Consider the following 23,361-nt stretch of genomic DNA (forward strand, 5'->3'; position numbering starts at 1 on the left):
CGAAAGGGAGCGAGAGCTACATATGCAAAATACGTTTTCAAATGAAAGACTTCCAAGGCTTTTCCTGAAAGAGCCCTAAGAGGAAGTTGAAGTCGCTAAATTTCCATACTGGTGTGTTTCATGTAAAACAATTCTGGACGCCAGCTCGCTGGCCGGAGTTTACTGGCCGTAACGAAGGTGTGCAGGTGCCGGGGCGCAGGAACGAGCCCCGGCTGCCACCCTCGGCCCCGGGCACTCCGGAGCTGTTCCTTTCGGCGCTGCAGCCGGCGCTCGGGATCTGTCAATGGTCCCGTTTGCGGCAGGCGAGCCCCGGCAGAGCCCCCGCAGCCCGAGCCGGGGCTCTCTCTGCGCCCACCCGGACATTGCGGGGCTGGGGTCACACCTGGGACGCTCCCCCGCGCCTTTATCGGCCTGAATTTCGGGTTTAAAGTGACAGGTTTCTGGTGTTTCTCTTGGGTTTCCCTGCTGCCTTTTGCTCTAATTCTTTCGCCACAGCTCGAGAGCGAAGTTACCCGGCTCCGGCGGCCGTGCTCGCCCGGCCCTGCCGCTTTCCAAGATTTTCGCTCGAAGAACGGGAAAAGGCGGAAACTATCGAGAAACCACGGGGCAGTCCCAAATCACCCCGCGACTCCCGGCCCCGGCCCGGGCAGCGCTGCGGGGCCCGCGGGGAGCCCCGCTCCGCATCCCGGAGGACGGGGGGATGGAGAGGGATGGGAGGACGGGGGGATGGAGAGGGATGGGAGGACGGGGGGATGGAGAGGGATGGGAGGATGGGGGGATGGAGGGATGGGGGATGGAGAGGGATGGAGGGATGGGGGATGGAGAGCGGAGGGATGCGGGGATGGGGGGAAGGGTGGAGGGGGGGGCAGGGCCCCGGGCGCTGCGGCGGCGGCGACTTTGCTCTTTAAATCGCTCTCCAAAGCGGATTTACGGCTGATCCCCCACGTCAGCGCCCGGGGGGCCGCTCGCCGCCGGCGGTGCCGGTGCCTGGGGCGGCGGGAGGCGGCGCGGGGCGGGGCGGGGCGGGGGCCGGGGGACACTCGGGCGGGGCGCGGGGCCGGGGCCGCCCCGTCGGTGCGTGCCGGAGCCCATGAATTGCTCCGTGAGCGCCCGGCGAGGCTGCGCCGCGGCCGCGGGCTCCGGGCACGATGCAGAAGAGCGTGCGGTACAACGAGGGGCACGCCCTGTACCTGGCGCTGCTGGCCCGCAAGGAGGGCACCAAGCGCGGCTACCTCAGCAAGAAGACGGCGGAGACCAACCGCTGGCACGAGAAGTGGTTCGCCCTCTACCAAAACGTGCTCTTCTACTTCGAGGGCGAGCAGAGCGCCCGGCCCGCCGGCATGTACATGCTGGAGGGCTGCAACTGCGAGCGGGTGCCCGCTCCCAAGGGATGCGCCGCGGGCAGCGCCAAGGATGCCGCGCTGGACAAGCAGGTACCGCCCCAGCCGCGGGTGGAGGGCAGGCGGGGAGGGACAGCCGGGCCCTCGGGCCGCCCCCTCGCAGCCCCGGCGGTGCCGCCCCCGGCCCGGCCCCGCCAGCGGCGGCTCCTGCGGCTCCCGGGGCCAAGTGCGGAGCCGGCGGCTCTGGGGTCCTCGCTGGTGGTTCCTCGTTCCTCCCTGAGCCTTGTGTTTCCAGCCCCTGTGACAGCCGCCGGATTTCGGTGCGCTGCCCGGAGAGGGGCGTTTCACAAGGCAGGTGTTGAGTGGTCTGGGTGCCAGCACTTGAGCCGTGTGAAGAAATGCAGCTGTGCTTTGCTCAGCAGGCTCAGCACAGCCGCGCTGCCCAGAGTCCCAGAGCAGCACGGGGCGCTGTGAGGGGCCGCTGAGCCCTTCCTTCCCTGTGGGGCTGCCCCGCTCGCAGCGGTGCTCTGGGGGCACCCAGCCGGGCCCGTGCCCTGGTGGCAGCCGGTGGCGTCCCAAGGGGTCCCGGCCAGGCAGGTGTGGCAGCCCGGCCGAGCCGCGGTGGCACCGATGGCACAGAGCCCGAGCCGGGTCCGGCCCGGCTGCCGTGGGGCTCCGGGGGATTCCTTGCCCGGGGGGCGACCGTGACCTGCCCAATTCCCGCCCAGTTCCTGCCCAATTCCTGCCCTGGCGGCCCAGCTGATCCTGCCCAAAGCTGATCTGTGTGACATGCGTGTGTCAGAGCAGCAGTGGTTAAACACTCGCGTGTATTACATAACCGGGAAGGAAAGGACGCTCTGCTTGCTCGGCGTGGATAGAGAGCGGGTGTCTTACCCACACACCTCCTGTTGCCTCATCTGAATTCTTGATCTCGTTTGAAATGTGCTCGAAGCTGGTGCTGGCGTGCCCTGGTGCCTTTCCCCCCGCACGGGAGCGGCCCGGCGGGGTTGGGGAAGTTTGGGTGGCTCCAGGAGCTGTTTCGGGCTGGCTGCAGGTGTTTCCTCACGCTTGTGAGAAAGTGACACAGAGCACAGCCGAGTCCTGAACCCCAGCACACCTCTGAGCTGTCCTGGAGTGGTAACCCTGCAAGGAGAGCTCAGAGCCTCAGCTTGTATCTATGCTTTTTGTCCCACCTGTAAATGATCCCGGTGTGCTCAGGCAGCCTCCAGGCGCCTCGGGGTCAAGCGAGCAAAGTTAGGGCAGCTGGGGTGGTTGCACTTGTGTCATGTTCACCCTCCAGTTCCTGCTTGCTGCTTTGAGGCATGCTTTCCTGGCGTTGTAAATGGAGTGCTGGAGGATCCCAGGTGATATTAAACATGGATGTTGCCCTGCCTTCTTCACACTGGCTTACTACGGTTCTTTATTGGCGGTGTGGTTAAGTTACAGCTTGACTTAGAGAACTGCCTGAAAACAAATCCCTTCCATGTCTGTTCTCCAGGAGCCTTAAGTTGTGCTTTATAGTGATGAATGAGTTGTTCATAATTACATCTAGTAATAATTACAGGGCAGGAAGCTGAGCTTTTATTGCTTCAGACATCAACTATGTTGGTGCTTTCAAGAATAGCAGACTGCTATTAAAGAGGCAGAAGAATGCCTCTGTTTTATTTTTTTTTATGGGATGCTGTTTGAATTTTCAAGACAGATCATCAGGAAATACCCTTTTCTGTTCACCTTTTGCTTGATCCCAAGCTTTATTCAAAGCCTTTGAGTGTTAGTAGCTTTTACAGATGTTTAATCATTGAAGTGCACTCTTGTTTGTAAACACACATACAAACACAAATCTTTGCTAAGGTGTACAGGAAATTCCCTCAGTGGCCAAAACTGATCCACTGCAAGAAAAAAAAAGAATAAAAAGATCTGAAAATTAAGAAGTCTCTTTTATTCAGAAAATGTGCTCACATTCTTAAAGGTGTAAAGCAATAAGCCACAAACCTTCAGTTTATTAACAGAGGCAGGCAAACTTTAATCAGATGATAATGAAAAGTCGATATTGCACATGCTAACCCCTGGCAGTGAAAAAATACTGCATAGATTTAATTTGCTTTGATTTCACCACACAAATGTATTAATGGAATGAAAAAAAAAGAAAAAAAAAAGAAAAAAAGAGGGAAGCTCTATGGCAGTTTTTTTTCTTTTTTTAAGAATCAGCTCGCTCCAAAGAAGAGACAAAAGACAAAAGTTATCTGCTTTAGTTTGGGTTTTATTTACCTGAGTAAATTAGAGTGATATGATAGATATTAGAGTGATATGTGCTATAAAGTTACACAAATGAGGGAGAGAAAGAGGAATTAATCACGCGAGAGAGCTTCATCAGCATACCTTGAGTGGATATGTGAAAAAGCAATGCATTTTGTCCAAGTTACATAATAAAGATGACGGAAAATGCTTGTAGGACAGATAGATTTTGCTTTCCTTATCTTGCAGATCCTTTCAGTGCTGGTTTCCAGGTGTTTGGGCGCTGACTGTGCCAGCTGAAACTCTGTAAAGTGCCAGAGCTGAGGGGTGGGATGAGGGCTGGGCTGTCCTGCACAGGACACAGAATTTTGGCCACCAGATGTGTCCAGGTGTGGTGTCCATGCCCCAGCCAGCCCAGGTGCTGGACAGTGACACATTCCACCCTGCTGGGATGTTAAGGTGTGACAGGAACCACCACTCTGAGGAAGGTCCAAATGCCTTCATAAGATTTGCTCTGATCTGGCATCATTAAGGGCCTGAGAAATAATTGCCATGGCAGAATGTGCTTATTTTGCCTTTTCCATTAACATATTAGTATGTTTGGCTTTTTTTTTCCTTCACAGGGGTATTTGCTTCAAAGAAAATCTGTTGAAAGTACAGACCCTGTCTTGATAATGACTGCATAAAGAGTGAATCAACTGATATTCTGAAAATGTGTGATCAAATTGAGCACGCTGCATATACTGAATGATCTGCAGAGGGAATTCTTGTTTTTAAAGAAAAGTGTTTTGATCTCCCTCAGATTTTAGAAGAGTTTCTGTGAACACCAAACAGGTGTAGCTGTACACTCTGATTTCACGTTTCAGGCAGAAAAAAAGAAAGACATAGATTTATTGGAGGAACAACAATGTGGAAGAGGCTGAGTTTCAAATCAGCAAATTAGGACATGTAAATACCACATGCAGATAGGTTCTGATTTTAGTTAAACTGCTTCTTCCCAGGGGAACTGAGGGCTGTAAACAAGTGCAGCTCCCAACAAGTCCTTCACTGTGGCACTGGGAGTCTTGCTGAGAACACATTTCTGCTTTTCTTTCAAAAACTCTGGGAGGAGAGTGGCTGGCTCTGTCTCAGCGAGGGGTTAGACTCTTTCAAAAATAAAGCAAAATGCCCCAAATTATGCTTTTTGCAGAGCCTCACAGAAGGCTGGCACTTGTTATCCAGCCAAGTTCACAGATACTTTTTGAAACACTACTGGAAACAAGTGATTCGAGGAATGTAAATATTAACATTATTATTATTGTCCACACTGGGAGGAGGCCTGTGTGTTTAGTTTCTTTCGTAAGTGTGCATTGAATACATGGAAATGTTCTGATACTGTTATTAATAACTGCCTCGGAGTATTTAAGGTTGTAAATGTTGCATGATTGGAGCAGAGATATTCTTTGTGTCTTGCCTGCAATAATCTTCCTCCCACTTAGCAAAATTAAATGCAGTATTAGGTCCATGTCCCCACAGATTAACAGAATCCAATCATTTGAATTTTTTTTTTTTCTGCCTGCTGCAGCTCTGGTTTTGTAGAGGACACAGTGATTTTGTGCATCCCCTCTGTTTTACACTCACTGCTTGGCACATGCCACCAACAGCTTTGCTGTACCTTCAGCTACTTTAATGTCTAACCAGCCAACAGCACTTAAAGGGCATTTTTTAATGAAGATGAAATTAATTAAAAGTTGTTCAAAATTTTTTTTTTGGGCAACCCCCCTGAGCTGCTCAGCATCCTGTGCATGTTTAATGCTGTAGATGGGTGAGGAGTGTTGGGGTTTTTTTGGCACCTTCAGGATTTGTATTGCCCATAAAACTTACTGCTTGCATGTGGGCAGGGAACTCCCTGTGGTGTTCCAGTGAAAGGTAGGCCAGAGACCACCAAGCTTTAAAAATTTCAGCAGAAATTAATCAATAATAGATGAGGTTTTCTTCTCATCTTCTGACAAGAAATAAAAAGATGAGTTGTGCTTTCGTTTTCTCCAAACTTTTTGATTTTTTTTAATGGATTACCTTCAACAGAGAGTGTGAATTAGAAAAGATGGCTACCAGTGCTCTTGGGGTTAATGTTTCTGTGAGGGCTTCTCATGGCAGAGTCTCTAAATGGTTCTTGTGTGGAGACACCTTTGGGGCAACCTGCTCTTGGTCACTTTCCAGGCTGTCCCTGTCCTCCAGTCACTGCTGGGGACATCAGAGGTCGTGGGCACATTCCCAGATATTTGAGACTCTTGTGGTCTGTGCTTGAGGGGCAGCAGAGCACGAGCCACTGGCACTGAGCTCCCAAAGGGCTGCCTATTTCTGCTTGGGAAGAAATAAAAAGTGAATTTACAGTGTCCCCTGTGACCCAAGGCAACAGGTGGGTGTGGTGGTGTTCACAGGGGTCCCAGGGTGAGGGAAGAGACCAGGATCTGACTCCATGTTTCAGAAGGCTGATTTATTATTTTATGATACATATTACAATAAAACTATACTAAAAGAATAGAAGAAAAGGTTTCATCTCAGAATGCTAGCTAAGAACAGAATCAGAAGGAATGATAACAAAGGCTTGTGTCACAGACAGAGTCTGAGCCAGCTGGACTGTGATTGGCCATTAATTAGAAACAACCACATGAGCCCAATCCCAGCTGCACCTGTTGCATTCCACAGCAGCAGATAACCATTGGTTACATTTTGTTCCTGAGGCGCCTCAGCTTCTCAGGAGGAAAAATCCTAAGGAAAGGATTTTCCATAAAAGATGTCTGTGACAGGTGACAAATAAATACAAAAATTAATGAAACCCCCAAACCAACCAACCAACAAATGGAAAAGAACCCAACCCAAACCAGCAACCAAACAAACGAGTAAAAACCCCCCCGTGATCCATCCAGGGACTGAGCTCTGCTCTTTGAGAAACGTTTTGTGAGCACATTTTGTGAAGAAGGAGAAGGACAGGAAAATCTCACAGCCATATTTATTTGCAGATTTGCCAAAATTTAGGCATTTCCTCCCAACTCTTCAAGATGTATGTTTCTCCTGTTGTGTTGCCAAGTGGGCTGTTTGTAGCTGTGCATGTGTGGGGAGCCTACACAGCTGATAATGGAGCTGCAGGGAGGTGTGGTTCATTTCTGACACCCCTCCTCAAGGGTTAGTTGGATCCACACAGGCACAGTCTGGAGAGAGAGCATTGATGACATTTGATAGTTTATTATTAAACCTTTGGCAGCCTTCATGCGTGTGAAGTGGCTTTGGTCAGGCACCTGAGCCTGATCCATTTCGTTTTCTCTTCTTGACTTTTGGTCACCCTTGAGGGTGAAAGGCAGCAGGAGACCCCACGTGAATGTCTGAGAGAGTAATTAAAAGGAGTGAGCGTAATAAGATCAGATTTTGGTGAGACAAAGTTTTATTGGATAGAAAACATGGACTGAGGTCCTCAGCTTTTCCCTGCAAGGCACTGTAAGATCCTGAAACATTACAACGTGCTCTAACAGAAGTGCCTAATGTGTAATTAAGTTATTGGATGATAATTAGATCCCAAGACAAATGACATTTGTCAGGGGCTTGTTTGTGGAGCTGCTGGGAAATGCTCTTGGCCAGCAGGTGAAATGTCAGTGGCTGGAAGCACAGGTTAGAGGTCGCTTGGAAACGCAGAGTCCCAGAGCCTGGAGACCCAAAATGTCACTCTGTCCCTGCCTTGTAGGAATGATGTGAGCCACAGTGCCAGCCTCAAACATGCCAGGGGCAACCAGAGGCTCCTGCTGCAGGGCAGGGGTGAGAACGCTCAAATAAAGTTCAAATAAAGCACTCTAACAGTTTAATGGGGATTTCATTCTCCCACCTGTCTGACAGCCAGTGCTGCTGCTCATTTCATTTTGTCTCCCTTATTGATGGAGTTGCATCGATTTGGCCTCATCTGCTCAGTTCCTCAGATCTACCAGGAGATCTGTGCAAAGCAAATTCCGAGCACAGAAATAGCACCTCAGTCCCTAACTTACTGAGTAATTGCACTTCATTTATCTTAATTTACCTTGGTTTAACTTTTAAACTTGTTTTTTTATTTTTTCACTGTTTTTTTTTTTTGGGGCAGGGTTTGTCAGGGCGGAGAACAGTGCTGGTGGGGCTGTGGGTCAGGAACATGAGATTTTGGGGAGCCCCTCTTCCCAGTTCTTTCTGTGTTCCACTCATTACTGATTGAGGGATGGGTTTTTTTAACACTGTGCCTCGGCACTAAATGTGTAGGAACATATGCTTCCAATCGAGCTTCCAATTTTTTTAAATTTTTTTTTTTGGATTTACCAATCCCGCAAGGTTTTCTGTTTGAGCTACAGAATCAGTATTTATAGAAGCAGAGGCTTCCCCAAGTCAGTCCAGCCATTTCAGTTTCTTTTGGTGTTTGCCATGAGCTCAGAACCAACTGAGGTTTTTTTAGGCAGTGTTATAAGCTGCCAATTCTGCGAAGAGCTATATTATCATTTTTAATTTTACTTCTGGAAGTGTGTAGGGTTTTTGGTTTTTTTTTTGTTTTGTTTTGTTTGTTTGTTTGTTTTGGATTTTTTTGGGTTGTTTGTGGGTTTTTTTTCTTTTTTTTCTCTTTTTTTTTTTTTTTGGTAGATCTGATCATCTCCACTACATCTTAAAAAAAAAAAAAGGTTGTATTTTAAGAGGTAAATGCTGTAACTACTGAAGAAAACCCAGAATTATTTTCTCTCCCTTTTTCTCATGGTGCTGTGACTTTGTGACTTTTGCCCATTTTTTTGCCTTCTGAGATTTTTGAGTGTGATACAATGTCTGGGAAACAGAAGTTACCTGATTAATTATCCTGCAGGCTTGACCTGGGTGCGATTCAGGTTCTCGACTCACTGTGTAGGATTTCCCCTGCACTGCAGCGTGCTGCCCTTTGCAATCCTTCAGGCCCAGCAGCCTCGCTGAGTTGCAGGAACTCGTTGCATGCAGCTCCTTGCGCTGCGTTTTTGGGATGTGCGCGTGCCTCTGTTTGGTGCTCTGTGAGTGAATTTGTGGCTGTGTGTAGAGGTCTGTACCTGTGCGGAGGTACTGGAGGACAGGAGAGGGCAGGACAGGATTCTGGGGCCCCACCTGAGCTGGATGCTGGGCAGACGGGGCAGTCCTGGGCCGTTTTGGGGGAATTGGTCTCCCCATCCCACGCTGGGTGTTTGCCTCTGCTCCGGCATTTCCCGTGCTGGCTCCTGAACCTCACTGCCCTGCTGGTGCTGTCTCTCCTGTCTAAAACAAGTTTCACTACCTAAAAATTTCTAAATAAAAGTTTAGTGAGGGATAATATCCAGTTTAAAAGGGACAATATCCAGTGCTGGGGTGCCTTGCCAAAATGCCAGGGGCACACCATTAGCTTAAAATAATTTTCCTATGCACTTTTCATTACAGTGGTGAAATGCATATTAATGAGAGTTATGCATATTGAAACATTTTCCTGAGTTTAGATATTCCAGGAATTTCTTTTGCTTGGTTTTACCCTTTGACTTGTCTGCATGCCATCCTGTAGATTAAATCAATATATTTTATTTCCTCTCGAGGCTCCATTCTGGTGTTTTGACACTACTTAATAACTGGAGGGTTGGTAGTAAATTTCTCCCTTGGTGTTCTGGTTTTTGTCACTGTAATCTTATCATTCAGAGGAAATGTGAGAAACAACATTGCTATTTCACACTATTGTTTGAGTTAGTTACACAAATAAAGGCATTTTATCATTACATAGTGTCTATTTTAATATTATGCTAAGGCTTAAGATATATTTATCACACTACTATTTCTATATAAGTGTAGTGTGATAAATATACTTTTATATATTTATAAAAGTATATTTTATAAATATACTTTAAAAAAGTATATATTTATATATATATGTAATATATACTTCATAAGAGTATATATTATAAGCTATACATTGCATAAATAAACTGACGGCTTGTACTATACCAAAAAGCAGCTAAAAGGAATTACAAATAGCACGATATCAGAATATTTATGATAAATAATAACTTGCAAAAGCCAATATGTAAATGTGAAAGCCAATAACTATATTTTTCATTTATAACTAATTTATAACTTTGATGTCTCAGGACTTGCTGGGCCCCCACCTGTTGGAAATTTAGGATAGCTGTTCCTGTTTCTTTCTGTTTTCTCTTCACTTCCTCTGCCTTACACAAATTATTTCTCCCGTTTCAGCAAATGCCAAAGATTTTATGTTCTTCTCTGGAACTGTGGGATCATGCTCAGCACCTTTGGCAGGATGTCTCTGATGTCCTCCAGAATGGAGTCAGAGTTTATTTTTAACCCTGTGCATTCATGGAGGATCAGGCATGACAAGAAAATTGCAACCTTCTCTTGCACTAGTCATGTTCTCTTCAATTTGGCGCTCAGAGAACAATTTCAGTGAACTGTTGAAAATGCTCCCTCCTAATAAATCTGCTGGGGGGAAGGTGTGACGGTGTTCACAGGGGTCCCAGGATGAGGGGAGAGACAAGGATCTGACTCCATGTTTCAGAAGGCTTGGGTTATTATTTTATGATATATATTACATTAAAACTGTACTGAAAGAATAGAAGAAAAGATTTCATCTCAGAATGCTAGCTAAGAATAGAAAAAGAAAGAATGAATAACAAAGGCTTCTGGCTCGGACAGAGAGCCTGAGCCAGCTGACTGTGATTGGCCATTAATGAGAAACAACCCCATGAGCCCAATCCCAGATGCCCCTGTTGCATCCCACAGCAGCAGATAACCATTGGGTACATTTTGTTCCTGAGGCCTCTCAGCTTCTCAGGAGGGAAAATCCCAAGGAAAGGATTTTTCATAAAAGGTGTCTGTGACAGGGGAACTGAAATTGTGCAGGCCAAGTGCAGAGCTCTCTTGAGACAGTGCTGGAGAAGAGGTGCAGGAGGAGTGGAGGGCTCCAGCAGGGACACCTGTGCAGTATCAGCTCTGTCATGCAGGTGTTTCCTTGGTTTCTCTGGGTCTGGAATGGAGGCACTTGAGGTGTTTATTATTTCTTATCACTAAAACAGTCTCACTGCTGTGAGTTGGGCAGCTTTTCATTAGAAGGCACAAAATGGCCAACAATCTCTTGTTCCAAGGCCTTTTAAAGTTAAATTATCCAATTAAGAGCTGACACCTGGATTATTTTCCCTTTTAACCTAATAACTGATCCCAAAGAGCCCACAATGGGGACTTTTCTGCCCAATTACAAAATGCCACCCAAACCCATGGAGAAGAAGGAAGAAGAAGCAAGAAGGAAGAAACCCAGGACAACACCCTGTGCCCTCCATCTTGCTGCCATCCATGACACACTAAAAATCCCAAACCCTCAATTTCTCACCCAGTGACACACCTGCACTACTCTCTATAATCTATTGCACACTTTTGTGGGTTCCAGTCTGTCTTGAAGTCAGGGAAACTTTCTCCATGAATGAGGGTCAGAGTCAGTGCTGCCCTGGGGGTCAGGGCACCCCAGAGCAGACACAGAAACATTCCCTGTGCTGCCCTGGGCTTCCACAGTGTTTGTGTGCAGGTGAAGGGAACAGCAGTGCTGATGGCCCTGGGGTGATCCATGCAGGAGCTGATAACCAACTGGTAATCAATGGCATTTGATTTCTGAAGCATTGTCTCCGCTTGTGAGAGCTTGTTCAGGAGCAGCAGGCAAGGGAGGGCTGCTGGGGTGGAGCTGAGCCCTGTGTGTGTGATTTTCCAGGTTTTTATGTTGGCTTTGTGTCACTTTGTGAGGTCTTGCAGTTGTGCTTTCTTGGCCCAACAAGTACCTGATGGCTGAGAGAAATAGCAGGGCCTCCTTTCTTGTCAAGTACTCAGGAATGAATTGTGATTGTGATTAATAATGGTAATTAATCCTTGTTTTGGGGACCTGTATTGGCTCTGGAGGGAGGCATACTGGGAGGCAGAACCAACCTCTGTGAATGTAGTGGCTAAAATATAAATGTGCCACTTGAACACCAAAGGTCAATGGCTGTATCTCACCAGGCATCCAGAGCTGCATAAAACCTGCTGGGGTTTGTGCTGAACACTGCTTCAGTAATTCCTTCTTGCCTCACTGGCTGTTGTGAAAACAAATGTGTTAATTGTAGGGGAGTGGAGAATGGTGAAATGATGCAATGAGAGGTGTCACAGGAGATGGTATAAGAATTCCTGTCCTCTGCTGATCAGGGTGCAGGAGATGTGCACGTGCATCAGAGCAGGTCTCACTGGTGTGTGGTGGCTGAGCCAGGGTCTGCTGAGAGGAGAAGGCTCCCAGGAAGGGCTGCATTGCTGTGTTTGCACGCTGGGACTGCATTCGCTCCACCAGGCAGCCTCAAACACACTGCCTTAATGCATAATGTCAAAAACAAAAAGAGAACCCCAAAGAAATCCAACCAAACAAACCAACCAAACAAAGAAACAAAAAAAAACCCAAAAAACCCCTCAAACCCAAAAAAACCCAAAACAAAACAAAAAACCAAAAAAACCCCACAAACAAAGAACCCCAAAACAAAACCAAAGAAGCAACCCATTAAAAACCCCTGTACCTGCCTTTGCTGCATAATGCCAAAAACAAAAAAAAGAACACCAAAACAAAAAAACAAAACAAAAAAAACCCCCAAAAACCCAAAACAAAACAAAAAACCAAAGAACCCCCAAACCAAACAACCCCAAAAACAAAACCAAAGAATCAACCCACTAAAAACCCCAAACTGAACATGAAGCAGATGTACAAAACTTTCAAGAAACGGAGTTTTCGACCCACCGCTTCGGCTGTGGGAGCAAGCACGCAGAGACAGTTTGTTGGGGTGCAGATCTCCTGCAGTGATGGGTGCCAGCTTGCAGGCCCTGCCTGGGGGATTTTTGCTCATATCCCTCCTGCCTGCTGCAGGTGGGAGCTCCACGGGAGCATCACCCTCTGGCCCCAGGGCTTGCTGGGCTCCAGCGCTCCCAGCTCTGGCGTGCCAGGCCTGTGTGATGGATGAGCAAGGCCTTGGCTGACTCCCACAATTAACAGACAAACATCATGTCAAATATCAAATGTCATGTATTCGGGTTAAGAGAAGTTTTATAGATTTATAGTCATGTTTTACCCCCCTTGTGTCGTAATCAGGGGATGGCCTGGGTTGGGGATATTTGCGAGGGCTGGCTTGTCACTGTGGTGACATCTGACCTCCAGTCAGGATTTGAGGAGGTAAACTCCACCACTGGACAGTGAAGGAGGAGTTGATGGACAGAACTTTGAGAGGGGCCAAAGGGTTAAAAGGCAAAATCTCCTTTGTGTGGATGAGCACATGCTGGGGAAAATCCTCTGCTCGCAGCGCTGTAATATTTTCTCTATTCAGTCTTCTGTTGTATTTTTGATAAGGTTAATAAACCTTTCTAAATTTATGAAAAGTGAGTAGCTATTTGTCACACCTGGGAGAGCTCTGCTGCCAGCAGGGCCACCCTGCCAGGGCTGCAGGCCTGCCAGAGCTCTGTGTGCACCCCTGGGGTGATGCTGGAGTCATTTACAGCAGAGGATCTTGCCTGGCTGCTGCTCTGCATCCCTGTGGCTGTGGGCCAGCAAAGGGAGCTGGCCCTTGATGAGACACCCTGATGCCTTAGGATATTAACTTTTATAATTTTCATGTATTTTTGATCCTGCAGTTCTTTAGTGTGTAACTCTAAACTCCACATTCAGTGTCAGCTGCTGCTGCCCCATTTTGGGCAGACACAACAATTCCTCTCCAGGCCTGGCAACCAAGGACACCTCACTGCCCCAGGGCCAGAAATGCAAACAAAAGGGAGTTGGGTGGGCAAACCTGGGGTAAATGACTTCATTAGCTGAGACTGGAATTGGAACAGATTAACCCCCCAATATGCAAATGGACCAAATTTATAAAATTATGAAAACCCATGACCTGTGGTTCATTTTTGGGTGTAGGCCCTGAGGGAGGGTTTGCCTGCCCTAAATGTACCTGAAGGCCCTTGAATGAATAGAGCTGCTTTTTATTCCCTTAGCTCTGTCTGACCCCTGTTTTCAGGTAGCCCAAAAGGCATCAACCTGACAAACTGAGAGTGATGCCAGGTGCTTCTGTGTGAGACAAATAAATATATTTACCTCCCATGAAAAGGAGGGGAGAACAAAATAAAGTATCTTCCCAGCACTGATCTTCAGTTTTCCTAAAGATCATTGACGTTCTACAAATGTGTCTTTGATTTTTTTATTTTACTTTTACTTTTTTTTGAGGGTGTTTGAATGCATATCTTATGTGTGTTCATTTTTGGGTGATCCAGAGCAGAAGGATGCTTGTCTGGGCTCTCCGTGTCCCAGCTTACTTGCCTCTTGAGCCCCTCTCACCCCGTGGGCTCCTGGTGAATCAGTTTCCTGTCTCTGCTGTGACTTCTGCAGACACGAACCAGCCTGAAATGCGGAATCCCATCCCATCTGGTGGTGCATGGGTGGCACCATCTGCATGGGGACGTTTGTTTATCCCTGCAGCCCTCCCCGTGCTCAGCTGCGGCTGCACAGGAGACACAGGGGTGACACAGGAGTGGCTCCCACGAGCTGTCACCTGCAAGTCCCCGCACACAGCAACGCCTGAGGAGTGCCAGGTGCCCTGTCCTGTGTCTGGGCTGCTCCTCCTCTGATCCATGGCTTCATTTTCCTCCAGGACCTCTCGGGTGCACCTTGCAGGTTTGTCCTTCCAGGCAAGAGGCTCTCCCTGGTCCTGCTGGTCTCAGTTGTTCCACCTTGTTTCAGGCGGCTGGGGTTTGATGCACTTGGCTGAAACTGGAGAGGGCTTTTACTCCTAATATTTGTTTTGTGAGCAAGTTAGTGGTAATTGTAGCAGGTCCCCTTAATACCACTTGCATTAGAAAGGTGAATGTATGAGTTTTGTAATAATTGACATTCATTGCCAGGGTAATATCAAATGTTTGCTCACACATTTGCTCCCTCTTTGTGGTGTCCCCCTCTTTGACCCTTTCCCTCCAGCACTTGCTTTGCCTCATGTACATTTCAGACTGCTTTTGGTGCACATTCCTGGCCTGGTTTCTGCCCCACAAATGTCATTGTGGTGCTTCTAGGGTGTCCCATGTGCCGGGAGCTCTGGGTCAGTCCCTGCTGCTCTCACCAGGACCAGGACCAGGACAGAAAGTGACTCCAGCTGTGAGCAGGAGCAGGGCAGGGACCTGTGCAGGACTTTGTTCATCATTTTTGTCCTTTCCCATGGATTCTCCAGCTCACTGTGTCCTGCTTGTGCAGCTCCTTCAGCAGCTTCCAGGGCAGCCACACTTTATTTCTTGCTGTGAGCATCTCTCCTCTCCTGGCTGAGCGATCCTGACTTTCTGCTGCTGTTTTTAGGGTGGGTGGAGAACGGTAAGCAACCAAGTCCTTTTATTCTGAGCAGTGTAAGGCACCTCATCTTCCTGAATTTTGTTTTTCATCTTTCCTAATAAGTGTTGATATTTATACTTTCACACCTTACAGTAATGTCAGCATTTGACAGTTACATGCAGTAAAAACAAACAATTTTTTTCTATAAATTACTGTGGTGTAATACAAAAGTTCAAAATTCTCTGAATTCTCGAGTGACTCAGAATTTTTTGTGCTCAGGAACACAAACCTGCTTGAATTTGAATCCACCCATATTCTTCAATGATTTCCTGGTGCAGTCCAGTGGCACCCAGACTTTTTGCTGGAGTGAACCTTGAGAAGTGTGGCGTGGTCACAGTGGCTGGGAGAAGCTCCTGAGGACTGGGAGGGAGCAGATGTCCCCCAGACATCATCCCTCACATCCCCAGGGCTGGCCAGGACAGGGCAGGACTGTTGTATCTGCAGGGAATGCCCGACGAAGGCAGGAATGATGACTCTGACTCCATGTTCTCAGAAGGCTAATTTATTATTTTCTTTTACTATACTATAGTAGAGAATGCAAAAAAGATTCTTACAGAATGCTATAAAGATAATAATGAAAACTCCTGAGTCTTTCCAGAGTCCCGACTCAGCTTGGCCCTGATTGGCCAAAGAGTGAGAACAACTCACAGCAGAATCCAATGGAACAATCACCTGTGGGTAAACAATCTCCAAACACATTCCAGACAAGCACAACACAGGAGAAGCAAATGAGATAATATTGTTTTCCTTTTCTCTGAGGCTTCTCAGCTTCCCAGGAGAAAAACCCTGGGCAAAGGGATTTTTTTCAGGAAATGTGAATGCCACACAGGGCCACCAGTGTCACTGCAGCCCCTGGGAAGGGGATGAGGAAAATCCTCCTGGGAAGCGTTTCCACAGACACGGGGGCAAGGAGGGGTTTGGGGTGCTCAGTAGGATCCACAAAGGGGAAATCACACCTGACCAGCCTGATAGCCTCCAGCACTGATAGAGGGATTAAAACTCCCTGAATGACCAGGCCCCGAGGACAAGGGAAAGATGATACTGAACCTTCACCCAGGACATTCAGTTCTAAGATGGGACTGTTGGCCCAAACAGTAGGAATTTTTTTTTTTTTTTTTTTTGTAAGGAAAACCAGCAAGGCTTCCCACTCTGCTTTCTTAATTTTTCCTCTCTGCTTGTTGTCAGGAAGCGGAATCACGTGTGAAAAGAAATATATATGCCAGGACATTGTTTCAAGTCGTTGTACAGTGATCAGCCTTGTCTTCTTTCTGGAAGAAATTTACTATTGGCTCAGAACCTTAACGAAAAATTCAGAATTCCTACAAGTTTATTGCAAAATAAAAAGATGAAAACTCTTTCTGTCTTTTTGTGCCTTTGATATGCTTTTTTTTTATTTAATGCACATGTTAGTGCGCCATGTATGTGGCATGTATTTTCTGTTTCACTTTTTTTTTTTGCTGGGGTAGTAAAAGAGGTTGTTTTCTTTTTTAATCACTTCCCATCTGATTTAAATTTGAAGTAGTTCATTCTGGCTTGGCTCACGTTTAAATTGTAGCAGGAAAAAATTGTGCAACTAGAATAAACTTAACTTTAAACTTTTATGCACTAATGAACAGAATATGATATAACTGCTGCTAACTCAAGCTGGAGCCTTTTTTCCTTGTCTTGAGTTACTTGGAATATATCTGTAATTCAATGTTTTTCTGCCTTTTGTATTCTCCTTAACCTGAGCAGTAACAACATTTCAAAAAATACCAAGTTTTGCTGCCCTGGGGGTTGTGAAATAAATTCTTTGGGCTCTATTTCTGCAGAGGTGGAAGCACAGAGGGGGACGTGGTTGTTCAGCTTCACCATGTTCAGACGCTGCCAGGACTCACCTTGGCTCCAGTGTGTGTCACTACTGTGCCCATTTTCTTCCTGATTTTTCCCTTACCCTTTCCTTGTCCCTGCTGTGCACTCAGGTGCCTTTTTAATTTAATCTCCTCCCCCTGGGGTATATTTGGGGAATCCCTACCTGGTACTGAAGATGCATCATGTGCAAAGCCCCCCTAGCACAGCCCCGCATTGTGAAGACTTGTTTATTTCTACTCCACTTACTTTTATAAAAATACATAAATGGTGTTTCTTACATCAAAGAAATAAATTAAATGTCTGTCCTTTACCTGATGCAATTTCACAACAGTGAATTATTTAATCTAAGTGACTTCAGTAGACTTTTCTAAATATATCAAGTTGGACCAGGTGCCTGATCTGCTTTATTACCATGTACCTTTTATTAAGGGTTGATCAGCTGCCATTTCCATTTATATTTCCTGATGTTCTTTCTTGATTCAAGGTTATTTTTAAGTCACCCAGGTCAGGAAGGATATGAGTGGGGTGGAGTGCTGAGGGAAGTGTGGATAATTAATTGGAAACATATTTGCAAAGGAGTTTTGAAAGCTTCCACAGAACAGTATTCAAATGTAATTGACTCATTTGATTAAACACTTACTAGATTCAGCCTGCTCCCTTTGCCCTCTTAAAACCCCCTGAATCATGAACCCATCCAATTAATTATTACTAAGTAATATTTATATCAATAATAGTATCCAGTTCTGCATGTTGTGCATGTATATTTAATGTATAACCTGCACCTTCCATTGTAGATTACTCATGCCATGAAAATGTCGGTATATGTTCATTTTTAGTTGTTATTTGGAAACTGGAGTGTGTTAAATGTGCTTAGAGTACCAGCACTTTCCATGAGCTATTTGAGACAAGCAGAGGGCTGCTAAGGTAAAATTATGGAAAGTTTCAGCCTGGAATTATTGGCACCCTGTCTTGTTTTCAGTGTTGGGATCACAATGTGGCACAATAGAGTATGTCATAACATTGTCTCTTGGGTTTATTTATTTATTTTTAATTTTTTATTTTTTAAAGTAAGGACTTAAAGGGCAACAACTAATTTAGTGAGATACTGGAAACTCACTTTGTCAGTGAGGGCAGGCTTGGTTGTTGGCAGTGTTTATATTGAACAAAACCTGTCTCATGGAATAAATTCTTATAGCAATAACTGTTAGTAGGCTACAAAATCCTTCTGTACCAGCAAAGAGTCTCAATACCTCTCCTATTTTCCTTGTATGCCCCTTGTCCTCTGTCAGATGGCTCTGCTGAAATCTTTGGTCTCTCCCTGCCTTAATAATGGCCCCCTTCACAGGCAGGAGTAGCTGCAGGTTTTATTAATGCAGCTGGCATTGGGTGTTTCTGGAGCTGCCTGGCACGGTGAGAGGGGAACTTTGGGGTGCTGTGAACTCCCTGCAGGGAGTGGGTCTGTGTGTGGGTCACAGCTGGGCCACCCTGGGCTGCTGTGATGTCCCTGGGGCACCCGTTAGCTCAGCCCTGCTGCGGACAGAGGGCTGCTCTTTGTATTTATGTGTGTCACCAGAAGTGCCCGAGCGGCAAACCTGTGTGTGCCACAGGGTAGTAACAGATCCATCCATCCATCCATCCATCCATCCATCCATCCATCCATCCATCCATCCATCCATCCATCCATCATCCATCCATCATCCATCCATCATCCATCCATCCATCCATCCATCCATCATCCATCCATCCATCCATCATCCATCCATCCATCCATCCATCATCCATCCATCATCCATCCATCCATCATCCATCCATCCATCCATCCATCCATCCATCCATCCATCCATCATCCATCCATCCATCCATCCATCCATCCATCCATCATCCATCCATCCATCCATCCATCCATCCATCCATCCATCCATCATCCATCCATCCATCCATCCATCCATCATCCATCCATCCATCCATCCATCATCCATCCATCCATCCATCCATCCATCCATCCATCCATCCATCATCCATCAATCATCCATCCATCCATCCATCCATCCATCCATTATCCATCCATCCATCCATCCATCCATCCATCCATCCATCCATCATCCATCCATCCATCCATCCATCCATCCATCCATCCATCCATCCATCATCCATCCATCCATCATCCATCCATCCATCCATCCATCCATCCATCCATCCATCATCCATCCATCCATCCATCCATCCATCCATCCATCATCCATCCATCCATCCATCCATCATCCATCCATCCATCCATCCATCCATCCATCATCCATCCATCATCCATCCATCATCCATCCATCCATCCATCCATCATCCATCATCCATCCATCCATCCATCATCCATCCATCATCCATCCATCCATCCATCCATCCATCCATCCATCCATCCATCCATCCATCCATCATCCATCCATCCATCCATCCATCCATCCATCCATCATCCATCCATCCATCCATCCATCCATCATCCATCCATCCATCCATCCATCATCCATCCATCCATCCATCCATCCATCCATCCATCCATCATCCATCAATCATCCATCCATCCATCCATCCATCCATCCATTATCCATCCATCCATCCATCCATCCATCCATCCATCCATCCATCATCCATCCATCCATCCATCCATCCATCCATCCATCCATCCATCATCCATCCATCCATCATCCATCCATCCATCCATCCATCCATCCATCCATCCATCCATCCATCATCCATCCATCCATCCATCCATCCATCCATCATCCATCCATCCATCCATCCATCATCCATCCATCCATCCATCCATCCATCCATCATCCATCAATCATCCATCCATCCATCCATCCATCCATCCATCCATCCATCATCCATCCATCATCCATCCATCATCTATCCATCCATCCATCCATCATCCATCATCCATCCATCCATCCATCCATCCATCCATCATCCATCCATCATCCATCCATCCATCATCCATCCATCCATCCATCCATCCATCCATCCATCCATCCATCATCCATCCATCCATCCATCCATCCATCCATCCATCCATCCATCCATCATCCATCCATCCATCCATCCATCCATCCATCCATCCATCATCCATCCATCCATCCATCCATCCATCATCCATCCATCCATCCATCCATCCATCCATCATCCATCCATCCATCCATCCATCATCCATCCATCCATCCATCCATCCATCATCCATCCATCCATCCATCCATCATCCATCCATCCATCCATCATCCATCCATCCATCATCCATCCATCCATCCATCCATCCATCATCCATCCATCCATCCATCATCCATCCATCCATCATCCATCCATCCATCCATCCATCATCCATCCATCCATCCATCCATCCATCCATCCATCCATCCATCCATCATCCATCCATCCATCCATCCATCCATCATCCATCCATCCATCATCCATCCATCCATCCATCATCCATCCATCATCCATCCCCCATCCATCCATCATCCATCCATCATCCATCCATCCATCATCCATCCATCCATCCATCCATCCATCCATCCATCCATCCATCACCCACCCACCAGGCTGCCTGTGCTCATGCCCCAGAGTCACCAGGATATTTTCTGAAAAATCTCTTCACCAGGATTTTTCTCCTGAGAAGCTGAGAAGCCTCAGAAAAGAAATGTCAACAATAATTATCTGATTGCTTGGAATGTGGTCTGGAGGTTGCTCACCCACAGGTACATCTTTGGTTGGTTCCATGTGAATTGTTTTTAATTAATGACCAATCCCAGTCCAGCTGTGTCAGATACTCTGCTCAATCACAAGCTTTCATTACTCTTTTCTAGCCTTCTGGATGTCTCCTTTCTCTTTCTTTAGTATCCTTTTAGTATATATAATATAACGTAATGTAGTGTAATGTAATAATATTATATAATTAATGTAATATAATATAATGTAATGTAATATAATATATCAGTCTTCTGAGAACTCTGAGTCAGTTTTCATCTCTCACCTCATCCTGGGGACCTCACAACCCCATAGCACCCAAGAGCCATTTAGGTGCACCGAAAGCCTCAGCCCATCCCAGTGCCCCCTGCCCAGGGTGGTTAAAGCAGAAGATGCTTCTTGTGCAGTGGGCTGTGGAGGAGGCAGAGCTGTGTGGCTGTGGGTGTCCTGGGGCTGGGCATGCCTCTCTTGCCATCCATAGCCACAGGGAGATGCAGCAGACATTCCAGATTGGACTGAATGGAAGTGTGGGCACCTGCTGGCAGAGCAAACACGGAGCAGACAGCACCAGTCCCTGCTATCACCAGCGTGGCATGCACAACACGGGCTTGGGAGGGTGGAGAGATGCACATTTTCTGTCGTGGGTGTTGATACTGAAAGCTCTGAGCATGTCCTTAGGCTTAGCAGTTGAAATATTTGTTTTAAAAACTTATGTTGGGTTATTTTCTTATGTGCTGGATAAGCAGCATTGGCTTAGTTTTTGGCATGGTTTGCTGATGCTCGCTGTAGGTTGCTTGTGGAGCTGGAACGTGCTGGGTCTGTAGGTGAACATAAATGTTCTAAAATATATTTAGTGTTATTAAATTTAGTGTTATTAAATATTACATAAAATTTAATATATTTTGTGTTAATACATGTTAAATTTATTAACTTTTAGAGTGTGGCAGAGTATCCCAAAGCTTTGGAAAATTTATAAGTTAGGTTACCAAAGTAAGGCCATTTAACCCTCTCTCATTATCTGGAAGAGCTCTTTCTTGCAGTCCTGAAATGTGCTTCCTAAAGATACTTAGTTAAATGTATTTTTTGAGGTGTGCCTACATAACTCCTATCATCAAGGTCCTCCAAACATGGCAGGAATAATTCTTTCCTACTGTACTTGGCACCCATCACACACTTAGTAGTGTTGGCCTGAGTTTTTTTAATTTTTATGTAACTGCCATGTCCCTGCCACAGGCTGTGTTTTAAAAATAATGCTTGCACATCTCCTGTGGGGTTAGGCACATCACCAGCAGGCCAGAATTTCAGGTTTTCCAGAATCAGTTGACAGCCAGCAGGAATAATATCTTTGTTTTAAATACATAGTGTCAAATAATCTATTTTAAAAAGAAAAAAAAAAAAGCTGTTGAAAACCAGCAGTACAATTGGTCTCCTAGTCAGACACCCACACTCAGATCTGGAGGCTGATGCCTGGTATGTGGTCTGAGCTGCTCTGATGGCTGCAGAACAGGACATCACTTACAGTTATGGCACTGTTGCCTCGCTCAGCTTTTCACCATGAACACCAAACCCCCAGTTTATTTTCTCTGAATTTCTGTGTTCCAGTGCTGCACCCCTGCCTTTGTGCAGAGGAGCTCTGCTGCCTTCTCTCAGCTGAGTGTGAGCCCTTGGGGCACTGCTGATGTCCAGGACACTGAGGGTTGAGCCTGCAATTTGTTTGAGAGCCTCTGAACACTCGTGTGTGGCTGCAGACCTTTCACCTGGGGCACTTCCTGGTGGAATAAAAGAAAAAGGGATTGCAGTGCTCCTGTAGTGATGCCAGGCATTGCAGCTTATTGTCAGCAGACGATGTTTGCCTCCTGATGGCCTGCCCTGAGAGATGAGTGAGGCCAAAAATACCTCAGGTTTTGAGGCCAGGAAAGCTCAGTTATGTTTGCAGAGCCCCAGGCATGTGGGCTCTGGGTTGGTGTGGTGGGGCACAGAGCACCCCCTGGGAGGAGATTTAGGGACAGAGAGCACGAGACAACCTCTGCAGGGGTGGCACCAGCACTTGGAGTGTCAGCCCTGAGCTGCAAGGCATTAATTACCTGCCGTTCGTAATTGTTATGTAATTAATGTGGGACTGTTCCAGCCTGGCTCCTGCAGCAGACTGAGTGTGGATTATGTCAAAGCAGCTTCACCACCACACACCAAGAGTTTGATCTCCACTCTCTCCTGGGCTCAGCAGCTGATGGCTGGTTAGACGTTTCCAGGGAATTGCATGAATTTGAGACATTGCATGTGATGGAAATATTCTGGTTTTATAAGCAGTTATTGTCCCACACCATGCCTTAAACATACACAATAATTTCACAACAAAAGAGCACAATAATTTTCAGGGAAAATCTGTTTCTCTGGGTATGTGTACAATACATTTAGTCTTTCTTTTACTTAAAAAATTGTTGGGAAGCTACATGGTAGCAGCCTTCCTATTTAGCAGTGAGAGCTTTCTTTTGTGGTTCAGGAAATTTTCACATTGGACTTCTGCCAAGTTTTGTTATATGCCTTAAATACTTGAAATATTTGGAATGGCCACCTATAATGAAAGTAAGCAAGTATAAATTGTCAATGAATGACTTCCCAGGCAGTTTTAGTCACACAAAATCCAGGGATTTCTTTGACTGGATTGCCAGCTGAACTAGAATTAGCAGAAGTCAGGAAAAGGGTTGAGGTCAGCTGGAGGCTGAGCATGGTGCCTGTGGGAATAGGGCACTGGTTATGGGAAGCAGGGAAAAGCTTCTGGGACTACGCAGGACTTGCTATGGGATG

General features: G+C 46.4%; 1 protein-coding gene across 4 annotated transcripts in view; it reads left to right on the top strand.

Moving 5' to 3' along the window:
* The first annotated feature begins 1,031 nt into the window (after window positions 1-1,031).
* RASGRF2 (Ras protein specific guanine nucleotide releasing factor 2) overlaps window positions 1,032-23,361 on the top strand; it is a 133,346-nt gene continuing 111,016 nt past the window's right edge. For all 4 annotated transcript variants that reach the window (XM_077171128.1, XM_077171129.1, XM_077171130.1 and 1 more), the window contains exon 1: window positions 1,032-1,433. In XM_077171128.1, the coding sequence (XP_077027243.1) occupies window positions 1,149-1,433 (285 nt within the window). In that variant the 5' untranslated portion in view covers window positions 1,032-1,148. The remainder of the gene's footprint in view (window positions 1,434-23,361) is intronic.

Source organism: Agelaius phoeniceus, chromosome Z, assembly GCF_051311805.1.
Source record: "Agelaius phoeniceus isolate bAgePho1 chromosome Z, bAgePho1.hap1, whole genome shotgun sequence".
NCBI lineage: Eukaryota > Metazoa > Chordata > Aves > Passeriformes > Icteridae > Agelaius > Agelaius phoeniceus.